Source organism: Nyctereutes procyonoides, unplaced genomic scaffold (genome assembly GCF_905146905.1).
Source record: "Nyctereutes procyonoides isolate TBG_1078 unplaced genomic scaffold, NYPRO_anot_genome, whole genome shotgun sequence".
NCBI classification, from domain to species: domain Eukaryota; kingdom Metazoa; phylum Chordata; class Mammalia; order Carnivora; family Canidae; genus Nyctereutes; species Nyctereutes procyonoides.
This window is the reverse complement of record NW_026575048.1, coordinates 33,924,490-33,941,515: the sequence shown is the minus strand read 5'-3', so window position 1 is coordinate 33,941,515 and position 17,026 is coordinate 33,924,490. Positions and strand designations below refer to the sequence as shown.

At 39.8% G+C, this 17,026-nt stretch overlaps 1 protein-coding gene and 1 pseudogene across 1 annotated transcript in view; one reads left to right on the top strand and one right to left on the bottom strand.

Moving 5' to 3' along the window:
* The window catches only part of KCNG3 (potassium voltage-gated channel modifier subfamily G member 3), a 44,299-nt gene extending 29,233 nt beyond the window's left edge, over nucleotides 1-15,066 (top strand). The window contains exon 2 of the mRNA XM_055327460.1: nucleotides 14,310-15,066. Within this exon, the coding sequence (XP_055183435.1) occupies nucleotides 14,310-14,955 (646 nt within the window). The 3' untranslated portion in view covers nucleotides 14,956-15,066. The remainder of the gene's footprint in view (nucleotides 1-14,309) is intronic.
* On the bottom strand, nucleotides 7,244-7,767 carry LOC129511020 (60S ribosomal protein L21-like; annotated as a pseudogene).
* Nucleotides 15,067-17,026: the final 1,960 nt, after the last annotated feature.

Genomic DNA, 17,026 nt, shown 5'->3' with positions numbered 1-17,026 from the left:
GCTTGTGATTCTCTTTCTCCCCTACTCACACATGCTCTCACTCAAATAAATAAATAAAATCTTAAAGAAAAGAAGATAATGAACATGAACACTGAAGCAAGAAGTTGATGAAATTCTTTTTTTTTAACATTTAATTTATTTATTCATGAGATACACACAGAGAGAGAAAGGCAGAGACATAGGCAGAGGGAGAAGTAGGCTCTATGCAGGAGGCCTGATGTGGGACTCAATCCTGGGACTCGGGGATCGTACCCCGAGCCAAAGGCAGATGCTCAACCTCTGAGCCACACAGGTGTCCCTGAAATTCTTTTTTTTTTTTTTTTTTTTTTTGTTAAAAATTATTAGCGAGAGAGCACGAGTGAGGAATGGGGCAGAAACAGGGAGAGGGAGCGAATCCTCAAGCAAACTTCCCACTGAGCATGGAGCTGTCACAGGGCTGGATCCCAGGACCCTGAGATCATGATCTGAACTGAAATCAAGAGTTGGATGCTTAACTGACAGCCACCCAGGCGCCCCAAGATGTTGATGAAATTCTTTACATAATTTAACTCCAGAAAGGTGATTTGTGTCTTTCCATCTGGTAGGAGAATGAAGAAGATGGTTCAGAGTGGCCATCTCTTATACTGAGATTTTTCTGGGCAGTTTCCCTGTCTTCATTTGCCTTTCATTTTAGGGACAGTCTGGTTCCCTCTTCTGATATATCTCTCTGGGAGGTCTGGGACAGTGATGAATGTCTGCTCAGTACTGGATGTCTGCTCACATCCTTGCAGCTGGATTCCCTACCCCTCATAGCCAGCCAGTGGCAGGGTTCTGCTGAAGGCTTCTGGCATCTCTCTTCCATCATTTCACTTCATTTCATTCCTGTCATCTTCTGCTAGTTTGGGCTTTCCATTTGTCTTGCTTGTGTCACAGCCTCCTGACTGTTCGCACCCTCCAGCCATCCCATAAACTCCTGCCCAGTGCGTATTCCCACAGTCCACTTGGCCTCTTCCCAACTCAGGGGTCTGGCAGCATGCCCAGCACATAGTAAGTAGCCTCTTAAGAAATGCTTATTGAATGAATGAATCCACCTGTTCGCAAATCTTTAATGGTTTCTCTTTGCTGTAACTTGACTTTCATAACTCATCAGCCTCACTGTAAGGCTTCCATGTACACACCCAGCCATTATTCCACAGTCACCTTTTCTTCCCACTGCACACCTCACTTCCCAACCAAGCGAGGCCCTATTCTCTGAGAACCACAATACTTTTCTACTTTGCTTTTTCTGACTGGACACCTCTGCTCCTTTTCCTACTGTCACTGCTTGGTTTTTGTCCTTTATTTTTGCTTTTGAATATTTGGTGGTTCCCCTAGCCAGACCTCCTGTCTTTGGTCTCTCCTCCAGCAGAAATGTCCATGCTGCAGACTCAGCACCCCAGCTGGGCCACCGACTTAGCCCAGAGTGTGTTTCCTCAGCTATAAAATAGGGATAATACAATAGTGATGACCAACTTATGGGCTCCAAAGAATAATAACAATATATACCTAAAAATCACCTGGTTAATACTTAAATACATTCTAGTTGTGAAAAACTCAACTATTCATAGATGTTTATGGTAAGAAATGGATTCCTAACTTTACAGTCTTCTATCTGCCAATCTCCCTCTTTCTCTTTATCACTTGGCTCCCTTCCTGGGTATGTGTGTACCTATACATAGGACATGGTGTATTTAAAGCGCCAATCTCCTAGTCATTTTATTTTATTTATTTATTTTTAAAGATTGTATTTATTTATTCATGAGACACACACACACACAGAGGCAGAGAAACAGACAGAGGGAGAAACAGGCTCCCCCAAGAAGCCAGATGCGGGACTTGATCATGGATCCTGGGACCACGCCCTGAGCCAAAGCAGACGCTCAACTGCTAAGCCACGCAGGTGTCCCTCTCCTAGTCATTTTAATAAATGATCGTTGCCATCAAATAAGCTTCAGGCTCCCAATTTACCTTTCCATCTTTGTCACTTTTGCTGCCTCTATTAGGCTTTTTTTTTTTTTAAAGAGCTTCTTTTTTTAAAAAAATTATTTATTTATTTATTCATGATAGTCACAGAGAGAGAGAGGCAGAGGCATAGGCAGAGGGAGAAGCAGGCTCCATGTAGGGAGCCCGACCAGGGATTCGATCCCGGGTCTCCAGGATCACGCCCTGGGCCAAAGGCAGGCGCCAAACCGCTGCGCCACCCAGGGATCCCTTTTTAAAGAGCTTCTTAAATGTTGCTGCACTCATATGTCTAGTCAAGAACCTGGTTGTTCCTTTGCTAAAGGTCAGTGGTCCCTGTTTACCTATAAAGAGAGAATGTGGATCTGGTGCCTACATTGCTAAAACAGAGGACAGAGAAATGACAGAGGAGAAACTGCTGTGCAGTTAGGAGGTAGAGCCCCATTTTACTCTGGCCACAGAGAGAACCGCACGCTTCTGTCTGCTAAGTGAGGATTAAAAGCGAGGGCAGCCTAGTGCATGTGGTCACAGGGAGAAGAGATCCAGCAGAATTATAGCAGCCCTTTAAAAACTCCAAGTGGGGAGCCTAGGCCTGCATAGCCAATCCTCAACTCCCAATGGCCTTTCTATTTATCACTATCCTTATCCTGCCCGTGTGCTAAAGAAATGGCCACCCAAACACAGGCAGAAGTAAACAACTGTAGTATCAAGTGGGGAACATAAAATAACAAGTATACATTGATTACAACAATAAGGAAATATATAAATCCCAGCCAGGATTCAATGTAACTGTGATGAGTATGTATTATTAATCTGCCATTGATGAGCTGTGGGGCATGAGCAAATGATTTGTCTTTACCTCAGTTTCCTCCATCATAAGTGGTGAGAATAACAAAACCTGTTGTATTTAGTTGTAAGAACTAAATGAATTAATACATATAAATTTAGAGAAAGATGCTTGGCACTTGAGTAGGTACATAATCTGTATTTATTCTCATTATTGATCTAGTTTGGAAGATAAAAAGATATGAATGATACGGATTTTTTGAAGGTAATTAAAGTGTATGAGAAAAATCAAGATTTGTTTTTATTTTTATTGTTATTTTTTAAAGATTTTATTTACTTATTCATGAGAGACACACACACACAGAGAGAGAGAGGCAGAGACACAGGCAGAGGGAGAAGCAGGCTCCATGTAGGGAGCCTGATGGGGACTCCATCCCAGGTCTCCAGGATCACACCCTGGGCTGAATGTGGCACTAAACCGCTGAGCCACCCGGGCTGCCCAAGATTTGTTTTTAAAATTCTGCTATTTTTCCCATTTAACTTATTGTTATGGAGAAAACTCTTATAAGGACATAAAAGACACTTTAGGTAAAGTGGTGACATTGATGTGCAGTGTGTTGGAAATTTTTATTACCTATGTATTTTTATACTGTATGTTCCGGATAGAATTGTGGTTGGAAATGCCTTGTACATTTAGGCCTGAAAGCTTAGGGTAGGAAGAATGTGACTTTTCCTTTTGTGGCATTCCTGGGGTTGTGCTGGCTGACTCAAGCTGCTGACAACTCCCATCATGTTGATTGCTCTTCTATTTGGGCATGCATTTTACTTTTTCTTAAATTTGTTATTAAATTAGAAAAATAATATGTGCACATGGTAAAGCATTTAACAGCACAAAAGGGAATGAAGTAAAAAGTGAGTTTCCATTCTGCATCAGGCTCCTAGGCTCTCTCCCTAGGAGTAGCAAGTGGTGTTAACAGTTTCTTGAGTATCCTTCCCGAACATTGTGTGTGCACATTCATACCATTATAACATATTTTGTGTACTGTTCTGCAGCTGTATTTCTGAATGTTTCACATCAAAATACAGGAATGCACTTTATTCCTTTCCTTGCCTACTTAGTATAAGGTAGAGTCATAATGTTGCCGATATCAGTTTCATATGATTCAACCTAATAACTTTGGGAAATATATTTATGTAATCAATCTCCTGTGCATAGACATTTCTGTATCTTTTTTTATCCTTGCCTATTACAAACAGTGGGTCTCACTCTACAGTTCTTGTGTCGATATGAGGGTAAGTGTGTGGGATATATTCTTGCAGTGGATGGCTGGGTCTCCTGTGCAGCATTAAGCTTGATATATCCTAACAATTACTCTTTTAAAAGGTTTTACCAATTTATGCTGCAACCAGCAGTGTATAAGAATATAGGCAGAATTCCTGAAAGAAGAAAGAATGAAAGGCTAGAACATTCATCCTTGCTTTCTCTTTCTACTCAGCAAGGCACTAAACTGAACTTCTTTTAGTGTAAAAGTAGGACCGTGAGCCCAGAGATGGTTTGTAACAGTAATTATAGCCACAATCTGTCCAGTGCTTACTGTTATTTTATATTATTTCATTTAATTCTTGCGACCACTTGAGAGATAGGTTCTATTATTATTGTCGCCATTTAACCAATGAAGACAATTCAGGAGGAGAGATTAAATATCTTATTCAAAGTTCTGCAGTGAGTTACTAGTTTGATGTGCAAAAGAAGGACATAGTATCTTTATTTTGGGTAAAAAATGATCACAGCCTATTATCTTTATACACACACACACACACACACACAGACATTTGTCTTTAAGGAATTTATATTTCTTCTTTCCCCACCAAGATAATAAAGTTGATTTTTAAAATCCTATTTAAATTTAAAGATAATTTGAAGCTATTATTTACAATAACCGAGACTTGGAAGCCATGTAAGTGTTCATTGACAATGAGTAGTAAAGAAAATGTGGCATATATATTATGGAATATTACTCATCCACAAATAGAATGGAATTTGCCATTTGTGACAACATGAATGGACCTTCAGGGCATTTTGCTAAGTGCAATAGGTCAGACAAAGAAAGATAAATACTGTATAATCTTACTTATATGTGGAATCTAAAAAGAACCAAACTCATAGGACAGTTTGATGCTTGCCAGAGGAGGAGCTCAGGGGTGGGGGAAATGTTGGTGAAGGTGTCAAAAGATACAAACTTGCAGTTACAAGATCAATAACTCTGTGGGGGTGTAGTGCATTGTGATTATAGTCAACAATATTATATATTTGAAAGTTGCTACTAGAGTAGATCTTAAAGTTCTCATCACAAGAAAAAAGGTTTGTAACTATGTGAAGTAGTGGATGTTAACTATTGTGGCAGTCATTTCATAGTATATACTATACCAAATAGTGTTGTATATCTAAAACTAATACAATGTTATATATCTATCATTGCAATAATACTGGAAGAAGTAGAAAACAAATTTTAAAGATAATTTAATAGGAAATAGTTATTGGGATTTGAGTTAATATAGCATTTTCTTATGTCATATTCTTTTTCATTTTATTTTATTATTATTTAAAAAACTCTTTTAGAGAAGGAGGGGGGTAGGAAGGCAGAGGAAAGGGAGAATCTTTTTTTTTAATTTTTTTAAAATTAATTAATTAATTTATTTATGGTAGTCACAGAGAGAGAGAGAGAGGCAGAGACACAGGCAGAGGGAGAAGCAGGCTCCATGCACCGGGAGCCCGATGTGGGATTTGATCCCGGGTGTCCAGGATCGCGCCCTGGGCCAAAGGCAGGCGCTAAACCGCTGTGCCACCCAGGGATCCCCGGAAAGGGAGAATCTTAAGTAGGCTCCAGGCCCAGTATGGATCTCCATCTTTGATCCTGAGATCATCACCTAAGCCAAAATCAAGAGTTGGACCGTTAATCGACTGACCTACCCAGGTGCCCTTATGTTACATTCTTATAAATTGTGATATTGTACTTATTTTTAATATAGTATTGTTATAATTACATATGTGTATATGTGTATAAAATTTATAACATGTTTATAATAACTATTTCAGGTGGTTCTCTGTTCTGTTGTATGTTTTTGTAGTTCATTTAGCTTCATCAGGTCAACTAGTAAAAATACTCAGTCTTTGGGTGTTTTTATATTTTTATTTTCCTAATTGTCCATGTTTCAAATTTGAATCAGGTTCTGCTTGGTGCAAATACCAAGAACAATCAACCTTAAATCCTTTTGAAGTAAAACAGAATATGTCACTAAGTTAATTAATGACAGTGTCAGCACCATTTTTTTTCCCTTGTGCCAGGATGGCCCAGTGGTCTAAGACTCTGAATTAAGGCTCCAGTCTCTGATGAGTTTGAATCCCACCACAGCCTTATTATTATTTTTAAATTATTATTCTGATATTTTTAAAAACCTTAAAATTTACCATTTTAACCATTTAAAAATATTTTTAAAGACTTATCTAAGAGAGAGAACATGAGGGAAGGGGCAGAAGGAGAGGGAGAGAGAATTGCAAGCAGACCCTGCGCTGAGCATACAGCCCAACCTACGGCTGGATCCCAGACCCAGAGATCATGACCGGAGCCACCAAGAGTCTGACGTTCATTTACTGTGACACATAGGTGCTTCCCATTTTAACCATTTTTAAATGTACATTTCAGTAATGTTATAGGTATATTCACATTGTTATGAAATGGATCTCCAGAACATTTTCATCCTGTGAATCTGAAACTCTCTGCCTAGTAAACAACAATTCCTCTTTCTCCTCCCCTGCTAGCCCCTGGTGAATACCATTCTACTTTCTTTTTCTATGAATTTGAATACTTTAGGTTATCTCATAAAAGTGAGATATAAGAGATAAAAGTGAAACCATACAGTATTTGTCTTTTTGTGGCTAGATTATTTCACTTAGCATAATATCCTCAAGGTTCATCCATTTTGTAGCATATGACAGATTTCTTTCCTTTGTATTCCTGAATAATACTCCATTGTATGTATATACTACACTTGTTTATCTGTTCATTGTTGATGGACATTCAGATTGCTTCCATCTCTTGGCTATTGTGAATAGTACTGCTATGAACACAGGTGTGCAAATACTGCTTCCAGACCCTGCTTTCAATTCTTTGGATATGTACCCTGAAGCAAGATTGCTGAATCATATTACTATATGATCAGTTCTGTTTTTAATTTTTTGAGGATCCCCCCCAATGATATCCTTAGCTGCTGCACCATTTTGTAATCCCACCAGCAATGCCCAAAGGGTCTAATTTTACCATATCCCCACCAACATTTGTCAGTTTTTTTTTTAATAGTAGTCATCCTAAAAAAAAAAAATAGTAGTCATCCTAATGGATGTGAGGATACCCCCTCATGGTTTTTTTGTTTTGTTTTTTTTTTTTTACAATCCTGAGGTCTTTTATTTTCTTTACAGTTATCATGCTATGAATTCATAGGGAATGGGTTCCAGCAGTTCAGGCTCCTTTTCATTGGTTCTCACAAAGTGTGCTTCTCTGGGTGGGGCAGCCTGGCGCTTCAGTTGGACCCAAGTACCTTTCTCTTTGGCTTCCTTCTTTTTCTGATCATTTTCCTTCACACGCTTCAGGAAGCTATCTCGGCTCTTTGAGTGTTTAATATGCTCAATGCGGACATTAATTCTCTTGGCAAGAATCTTGCCCTTAACATGTTTGTTTGTTTGTTTACAACAATGCCAACAGCATGCTGAGTAACATTGTAGACCCTTCCAGTTTTGCCATGGTAACATTTGTGGGGCATTCCTTTTTGAACAGTGCCCATTCCCTTGATGTCCTCGATATCACCTTTCTTATAGATTCGCATGTATGTGGCCAAAGGAACAACTCCATGTTTTCTAAAAGGCCTAGAGAACATGTAGCGGGTACCTCTCCTCTTTCCCTTTGTGTTGGTCATTTTGGCGAATTACTGGAAGATGGCGGTTCCGGCCGAAAGAGAACCCCCTCATGGTTTTGATTTGCATTTCTCAGATGATTAGTGATGTTGAGCATCTTTTCATATGTTTGTTGGCCATTGTATAACATTTTTGATAAATGTCTATCAAACCCTTTGCTAATTGTTTAATTAGGTTATTTGATTTTTTTTTTGTCGTCGAGTTTTAGGAATTCTTCATATTTCCTGGATGTTGACCCTTTATTAGACATATGCTTTGCAAATAACTTCCCCCGTTCTGTAGATTGCCTTTTCTTTCTAATGATTTATTTATTTATTTGAGAGAGAGAGAGAGAGAGCGCGCGCGCGCGCGCGCATGTGTGGGGGTGGGGGTGGGGTGGGGCACAGGGAGGGGGAGAGAGAAACCCAAGCTGACTCTGTGCTTAGCCCACAGTCCAGTGTGGGGCTTGAGCTCATGATCTTGAGATCAGACCAAAATCAAAGCCAAGAGTGTGGATCAACCAACTGGGCTACCCAGGCACCCCTGTAGATTGCCTTTCTCACTCTGCTTAGAGATTGTGTCCTTTAATGCACAAAAGTGTTTAAGTTTTTCCCCTTTCTCTAAATCTCATTTGTCTGTTTTTGCTTTTGGTGTCTGTGCTTTTGGTGTCATATCCAAAAAATTAGAGCCAAGTCCAATGTTATGAAGTTTTTTCCCTATGTTTTCTTCTAGGAATTTTGTAGTTTGTAATCCATTTTGAGTTAATTTTTGTATATGGTATAAGAAAAGGATCCAATTGAATTCAACACAATTTTAATGGCATGCTTCCAATTATCCCTTGAGGTCCCAAAGAACCAAAAGGCTTCTTGTGGCTGTGGAGTGGCCATCTTGGGCCCTTGAGTTCTACCAAAGTCATTTACATTGTACTGGACAAACATCTGTTGAGCACTTGCTAAGTGTCTAATGGATCTGGGAAGTGAGAGAAGGCAATAACAAAAATAAGACTTGGAAATTCCTGGGGTAATGTGAACGCTGTATATCTCGATAGGAGTTTAAATGATAGCAGTTATGTCTTTGTCAAAACTCAGTGAATGCACACTTAAGATTTGTATATTTCATTGCATGTGAAGTTTACATCAAAAGAAAAAATGAGGGACATCTGGGTGGCTCAGTGGTTAAGCATCTGCCTTCGGCTCAGGTTGTGATCCCAGGGTCTTAGGATCGAGTTCCGCATCAGGCTCCCTGCAAGGAGCCTGCTTCTCCCTCTGTGTATGTCTCTGCCTCACTCTCTGTGTCTCTCCGGAATAAATAAAATCTTAAAAGAGAGAGAAACAAATCCTGAACACTAGTTAATGATATGCACTTTGAAGTTTCTAGAGGGAAGTGCACTTTGCTCTTAAAAAAAGACAAATGGGGCACCTGGGTGGCTCAATCAATTAAGCATTGGACTCTTGTTTTCGGCTCAAGTCATGATCTCAGGGTGGTGGGATTGAGCCCTGTGTTGGGCTCCACCCCACTCCCTCTCCCCCACAATGCGCATGCGCACTCTTACCCTCTTTCTTTTTCTAAAATAAATAAAATCTTTTTTAAAGAAAGAAAAAGGAAAAAATGAAACAAGTATTGAACTGTAGTTAATGAAATGCACTATGAAGTTTTTAGATGGAAGTGAATTTCCCTCTTCATAAAAAAGATTAATAGATGGGTAGAGAAGTGAATAGGTGATAAACAAGTATATTTAAAATATAAATGAATTTGCTCCATGTTTGAAATTTTTCATAATAAAACGTTGATGAAAAAAGTTGAGAAGATAGTACACAGAGATAGACTAGTCTTTACCTCACACAGCGTAGTTAATGGCCTCTTCTGTTTTCTCTAGCATTTGGCTGGGTGGGAGGGCGAGGGGTAGAACTGGTTAGTGCTTTAAAGGCACTTGCTCCCTTTTTGGTGCCTCTGTAAAACTCTGAGTCCTTCCTGAATGGGCCTTCTATCCTGAGGGATCAGTTAAGTGACTGCTGGTAGCCAGCGATTGTGGTGGTCCTCCAGTACCTACAGGAAGGAACACGTTTTACACTGTGAATTAACGTAAATTACGTGTAACTGAAATGAAAGTTTCATAGGACTATACTTGCACTCTGATATTTTCTATTCAATTTCTGGGGGGAAAAAGTCAATTTTGATCCACTAATGGGTTAAGAACTGACAGTTTGAAAAATGCTGCTCTATCACATAAACCATGGAGACCAAAAGATTGACATCTATCATTTAACATTCACAGCGAACATTGCCATAAAAATCTTTTGCATTTTCAGAAGTTCCATAGAGCTTCAAAGCGTAAGAGATGTGTGTTTCGTTACACGTGCCACTGCGATCTCTTAGTTGTGTGACCTTGGGAAAGATGTTTAACTTTTTAGCCTCAGTTCCATCATGTGGAGAATGGGGATATTAGGGGAACTACACACTTCATTCACTTTCCTTTTCTAGAAAAGGATTAAATGGGGATCCCTGGGTGGCGCAGCAGTTTAGCGCCTGCCTTTGGCCCAGGGCGCGATCCTGGAGACCCGGGATCGAATCCCACGTCGGGCTCCCGGTGCATGGAGCCTGCTTCTCCCTCTGCCTGTGTCTCTGCCTCTCTCTCTCTCTCTCTGTGACTATCATAAATAAATAAAAATTTAAAAAAAATTAAAAAAAAAGAAAAGGATTAAATGAGGTGATGTCTATAAAGTGCTTAGCACAGTGCCCGAGGGAAAGGCTTAGATAAGTGGTAACTATTTTTATGAGCCATGAGTTCATGAAAATCAGAATGGGCTTCTAAGGAATATGGTGTTCTTAGTATCTTCTTTAGGTTTTTTTTCCTGTTTGTTTTTTATAGAAGTAACCTTTGGGAGTACCCGATTGTTGGCTATCGCACTCAGTAAAACAGTACTGTTTTCCAGCAGTTGGTGGTGGTGGCTTTGGCGAGAGTGCCATTTGGAAACATGGGGCGTTTTGGCAGGCTTCATCGTGTTTGTTGTTGGAGACTGCCTTGGCATAGTCCTAGGTGAAGGAGGGATGCCTGGGGTGTCTCACTGATTCATCCCTTTGGCATGGAATTCTAGATAAACTGCATCTGATTTGGGGGGTGGGCAGGAAGAGCCCAGAGGGCCTAATTACAGAGGAGTTTACCTCTTTGAAATTCCCTTACTGAGGGATTATTCTACACCATTTGGATTTCCTCCTTTTTAATCTGAACAGCTTTGGCTGCTGGTGGAAATAATTAGAACATTTTCTGATATTTTTGGCACCATTAGAAATTTTGCTCTTCTTAATTTAATAGAATCTTCGAGTTATATTGCTGGGAGAGCCCTTATAAGATCAATGTGAGTCTGCTGCCTGATAGGCCCCCTTCAGAGCAGGAGCAGTGGCAGGCTTTGGGCATCAGATGCAGCACTCTTGCTCTTATCTGGCCGGGGAAGAGATGCAGTACTCTTGCTGGACAACCGGTGCGTTTAAACCACAGCCAATCTAAGAAAATGATGACCATCACTACTGTGTGCTGCTGCAATTGCTTTGTGTGTATATCTTACTGCTTACTATATTTACCAGTTTATTACCTAGGATGGCAACCAGTTTAAAGATCTCAGTGGTGGGATCCCTGGGTGGCGCAGCGGTTTGGTGCCTGCCTTTGGCCCAGGGCGCGATCCTGGAGACCCGGAATCGAATCCCACGTCAGGCTCCCGGTGCATGGAGCCTGCTTCTCCCTCTGCCTGTGTCTCTGCCTCTCTCTCTCTCTCTCTCTCTCTCTCTCTCTCTCTCTCTCTGACTATCATAAATAAATTTAAAAAAATAATAAAAAAAAAGATCTCAGCGGCTTAGGACAACAAAGATCTGTATGTTGCTCATGTATCCTATCCGATCTGAGTCAGGATGGAGAATGTTTCTTTTTCCATACAGGCACTCAGAGGCTTGGGTGGATAGCAGCCCCAGCCATCTTGTATCCATTTAGGATACATGTCTTCCAGGTTGCCATGGCAGGGAAGAGAATTAGCCTTCACTCTTAAGTGCTTTCGTCCAGAAGCAATAGAGTCATTTTGCTCATGGTTCATTGGTCCAAACTGATCATATGACCCTGCCTCACTGTAGAGGGGCTGGAAATATGGGGGGACCTATGGACTATTTGATGAGCATTACCAAGGAGAAGTGTTATATGTGGTATTTTATTTGTTAAAACTGTATATTGAGGGGATCCCTGGGTGGCGCAGTGGTTTGGCGCCTGCCTTTGGCCCAGGGCGCGATCCTGGAGACCCGGGCTCGAATCCCACGTCGGGCTCCCGGTGCATGGAGCCTGCTTCTCCCTCTGCCTGTGTCTCTGCCTCTCTCTCTCTCACTGTGTGCCTATCATAAATAAATAAAAAAAAATTAAAAAAAAGAAAACTGTATATTGAAAAAAAATGCAGCTTCCTCTTCTCTAGATCTGCCAAGTTTCTTTACTCTCCCACTTTTCTAAGCCGCCAGGTTCAAAGAGGCTATCATTGCAGCAGCTTTTACTGATGGTCTGGTGGGGACAGGGCAGCTACTGCCAAGCACAGGGGAATGCAATCCATGGAGCAGCAGAATATGCAGTAGAGAAACAGTGGGGGAAGCTGTGACTTTATCTGCTGACTTGGTATGGTAGGTTGAAAAACACCACTTTTCCCCAAACATATCAGGTCCTAATCCCTGGAACCGGCAGGTGTTACTTATATGCGGAAGAGTTTTTGCAGATATGATTAAATTAAGGATCTTGAGATGGAGGGTTATCCTGGATTAGCCCAGTGGGCCCTAAATGGTATCATATATATCCTCACAAGAAGCAGAGGGATTTGACACCATGACAGAGGAGGAAGAGGCGGAGACTGGAGTGAGATACAGCTACAAGCCAAAGAATGCCCACAGGCCCCAGAAGCTGCAAGAGGCAAGGAGTGGATTCTCCCCTAGAGCCTCTGAAGGGATTGGGTTCCAGTAATGGGGAATGGGGCAAAAGTGAGAATTATCTTCTTATACTCTCTATTTTCATCTTTTAAGTTTAAACCATGTGAGTGTATTACCTATTCAATAAATAAGTACAGTTAACCTTTACAGCCCTGCCAGCTCTAGGATAGGGGAACATGGTTCATTTCATTTATTCATTTTCCCGAGTAACCTCCAATGCAACTTGTGATTTGTGGACTGTACATTAATTCTTTTCAAAACGTTGCCTCAAGGCAAGGGACCCTTGCATCCCACCTACTCCAGTTTCTTGTCTCTTCATTGTACTTCTGATGTTTGGGTCTAGATAAGTGGTGGGAAAGAATTATGTGGAGAAAAATGAATGATGGGATAACAATTACAACTTTTAGTTAGAGTTTCAAAATGTAATTCGATTAAAAATACCTCAGAATTACCTCTCTCTCTGGATCAAGGCTTCTAAAACAGTGTGCTAAGATTTAATTTCCTCAGCCTTGAGGAGTGCAGGCAAGGGCCAGGGTAGCCAGAGCCCCCGGGCTGGTGTCTTCTACTTCAAGAATACTACCCCTTGCTGCCAGTGTGCTATATAAATATTATTATTTTCAATGCGTGCTGTGATGCGGAAAGGTTGGTAAATACTGCTTTAGGTAAAATGTGGCCTTATATTTTAAAATACACGTTGCATAAAAATAGCTATGGAAAACAAACAAACTAGTGGGTGTTTGGGAAGAATCTAGAGATTGCTTTGCCCCAGTGTAGGAATCCTCAGCCTTCTTTCCACGGTGACCCTTGTGATAAGGATGGTCATAACCTGGTGCTGTTCTGGTAAGGTCACTGGCACTCCTGCAAAACCAAAAAAAGTGGCTCAACTTCAGTGTTTCCCACATAAGCGTACAGGAAAAGAAAGCCAAGTAACATTTTAGGAAATGATCTTGAGTTCATTCTTATTTACCAATAAACAATAAATCAGCAAAAACTTGGGTAAGTCCACTCTCTGTAGAAACAAAATCATTCTGACCCATCTCATAACTGGCATCACAGTTGAGAACCACTGTCCTCATAGAATAAGTAACATTTCATGTTGTGGCTAGCTGCATATAAGTAATTTTAAAACACCAAATAAGAGATCATTTTTTTTAAAGATTTTATTTTATTTTTATTTATTTTTATTTTAATTTTAAAGATTTTAATTATCTATTCATGAGACACACAGAAAGGCAGAGACACAGGCAGAGGGAGAAGCAGGCTCCCCATGGGGAGCCCGACGTGGGACTGGGTCTCAGGACTCCGGGATCACAACCTGTGCTAAAAGGCAGACACTCAACCACTGAGCAACCCAGGTGCCCCAGAGATCAGTTTTTTAAAGGATTAGTGACAAGCAAAAAAAAAAATACTTAGTGGTATTACATGCAGTAATATAAATAGAAACTTTATCAAGTTCAATTTTCGTTTGAATTGTATTACTTGTTGCTCTGTTGTGTCCTGGTGAGTCTGATGATGTTGGTAATGCTGTCTGTTCTTTATGTTTTCTGGAAAAAGTAACTTAAGTAGTTTGTCAGTACTATCTGAAGATGTCGAAGAGCTGTTAAAATGCTTAAAAATAAAATGATCAATTCTTCTTTTGTTCTCTTGACAGGATCATTGAAGCTATCTGCATAGGTTGGTTCACTGCAGAGTGCATCGTGAGATTCATCGTCTCCAAAAACAAGTGTGAGTTTGTCAAGAGACCCCTGAACATCATTGATTTACTGGCAATCACACCGTATTACATCTCCGTGTTAATGACAGTATTTACGGGCGAGAACTCTCAACTCCAGAGGGCTGGAGTCACCTTGAGGGTGCTTAGAATGATGAGGATTTTTTGGGTGATTAAACTTGCCCGTCACTTCATTGGTCTCCAGACACTTGGTTTGACTCTCAAACGATGTTACCGAGAGATGGTTATGTTACTCGTCTTCATTTGTGTTGCCATGGCAATCTTTAGTGCACTTTCCCAGCTTCTTGAACATGGGTTGGACCTGGAAACATCCAACAAGGACTTCGCCAGCATCCCTGCTGCCTGCTGGTGGGTGATTATCTCTATGACTACAGTTGGCTATGGAGATATGTATCCTATCACCATGCCTGGAAGAATTCTTGGAGGAGTTTGTGTTGTCAGTGGGATTGTTCTATTGGCATTACCTATCACTTTTATCTACCATAGCTTTGTGCAGTGTTATCATGAGCTCAAGTTTAGATCAGCCAGATATAGTAGAAGCCTCTCTGCTGAGTTCTTAAATTAATGCATTGCAAATCGATTCTTGCATACACTTCATTTGATAGAAAGAATTGATGCTACTTCCTATTCATCATGCGTTTCTTGCTGGGTGAGCACTGCAGTGGTACTGTTATCATGTTGGTAGGGTAAAAATTATCCTTCCCAGCTGAAGGGATAAAAAAATTTATTTATAATGGAGTAAATAGGATTGAGACTTCAAAGGAAAAGTAATAACTCCTAGAATAAATTTTAGCATCTTATTTTATTTAGGCTTGTCTCCGCCTTGAACAATTACACTTTCTGTGTTTGTTTTAAAGTATATTATTTGAACATTTTGAAACTGAAAGGTACTATTTTCCAAATGTTTTCCCATTTTATGAATTCAGAAGAAGCTTGGAAGTTGCAGTGTTTTTTGTTGGAGAGTAACATTTTCATTTCTAAATGTTTTATAATCTCTCATATCAATGTCAGAAGTATCCTGGAAACATATGTCACATGCAGGAACTGTTTAACAAATACTTTAAGAATTTGGCCAAATTTTAAACTGTATAATGGAGCTAGATGCAAGCAAGGGTAGTATTTGAAAAACTTTTCAGCATATTTCTCAATTCCCTGATTTATTTTTGTTTCAATTATTCACCTTATCATATACAGCTTCATGGAAACTTGAGCATGTTTCCTTTTTTCCATTTTGGATTTCTTTTATCTATTTACTGAAATGACTCAACTGGGTATTTCAGAACAAGGAGAGCTTTTATTGTGTAGCATTTTATTGGAGTTCATTTTACTTGAATCCACTGCTGTTACTAGGTGATAATTGTCCTAACATTCAGATGTCTAAACAAGAATATTTCCAACATAAAAACGATAATAGAAAGTTTGATACTACAACCCATATTTATCTTCTTCTCTTAATTTTTTTCCGTGGGTTTAATAAGACTTTCTGGTTGAAAGGATGTTTATGTAGCCTTTTTATACCAAAGTCATACTTAGATGTTGTCACTGGATTATCATAAAAAGAGAAATTAAATATTTCCTTACTCTTGGTTGCTATGTAGCTAAGCCAATTTTTAAGCCAGCTAAAAACAATGAATACATAATTATTTGATCTGAGCTTCACCATTTTGAATTGCAGCTACACCAAAACTTTTGTACAATTTTGAACAATATGCCACATTAATCTGGGTAGATTATTAGGACTAGAAAATATAAAACTGATGACTATTTAATGCTAAGTTTTAGCAGTATGAATTAAGATTTTGCTTTGTTAACCAGTTGCCATAAAGAGGTCAATATATAAACAGAAAAATTAAAGTCATAGATTCACAAATAGTTTAACGTTGTACACTGTAGTTTATGGGAGTGGAGAAGGCGGGTGGAGAGGGAATAGGACCTGGATGTATTTATCAAAGAATAGAAATGTTCATTAGAAGAGTATTAGCCATCATCTAGTTCGGACCTCAATTAGTACAGGTAGTATAAGTATGTCTGTGGAGGACTTCGGGCCGAAACCTGGATATCTAGAAATCTACCTACCTAGTACAGCAGCTTACTATTAGTTTTTAAAGATTTATGTATTTAGAAAAAGATTTATGTATTTATTCGAGAAAGAGAGCGCGTGCACACGTGTGCATGAGTGGGTGGGGGGAGGGGCCAAAGGAGAGGGAGAGAGAGAGAGAATCTTAAGCAGACTCTGAGCTGAGCCTGGAGCCTCTCACAACCTGAGCCTTGATCAGGACCTGAGCTGAAACCAAGAGTCAGAAGCTTAATGGACTCAGCTATCCAGGTGCCCACCCAGCAGCTTATTCTTAACACATGTCTGGGGTTTGAGAAAAAGGCTTGAGAAACCACACTTATTTGCCATTGCCATTGCAATAATAGCAAAACTGTCCCTTTTCCTTAATTTCTGAATTTATGTAATATTTTGACCATTAAAAGAATCTCACCTATATTTTTTACTCCTGCACACCAGTATGCTACTTATATACTCAAAATAAATTCTGTTATTTATTGTATATTTATTGTATTTTACTATATTTGAAATAAATGGCATGGATTTATTTTTTCCTACCTGTTTTGTTTAAGGCTTTGTGATT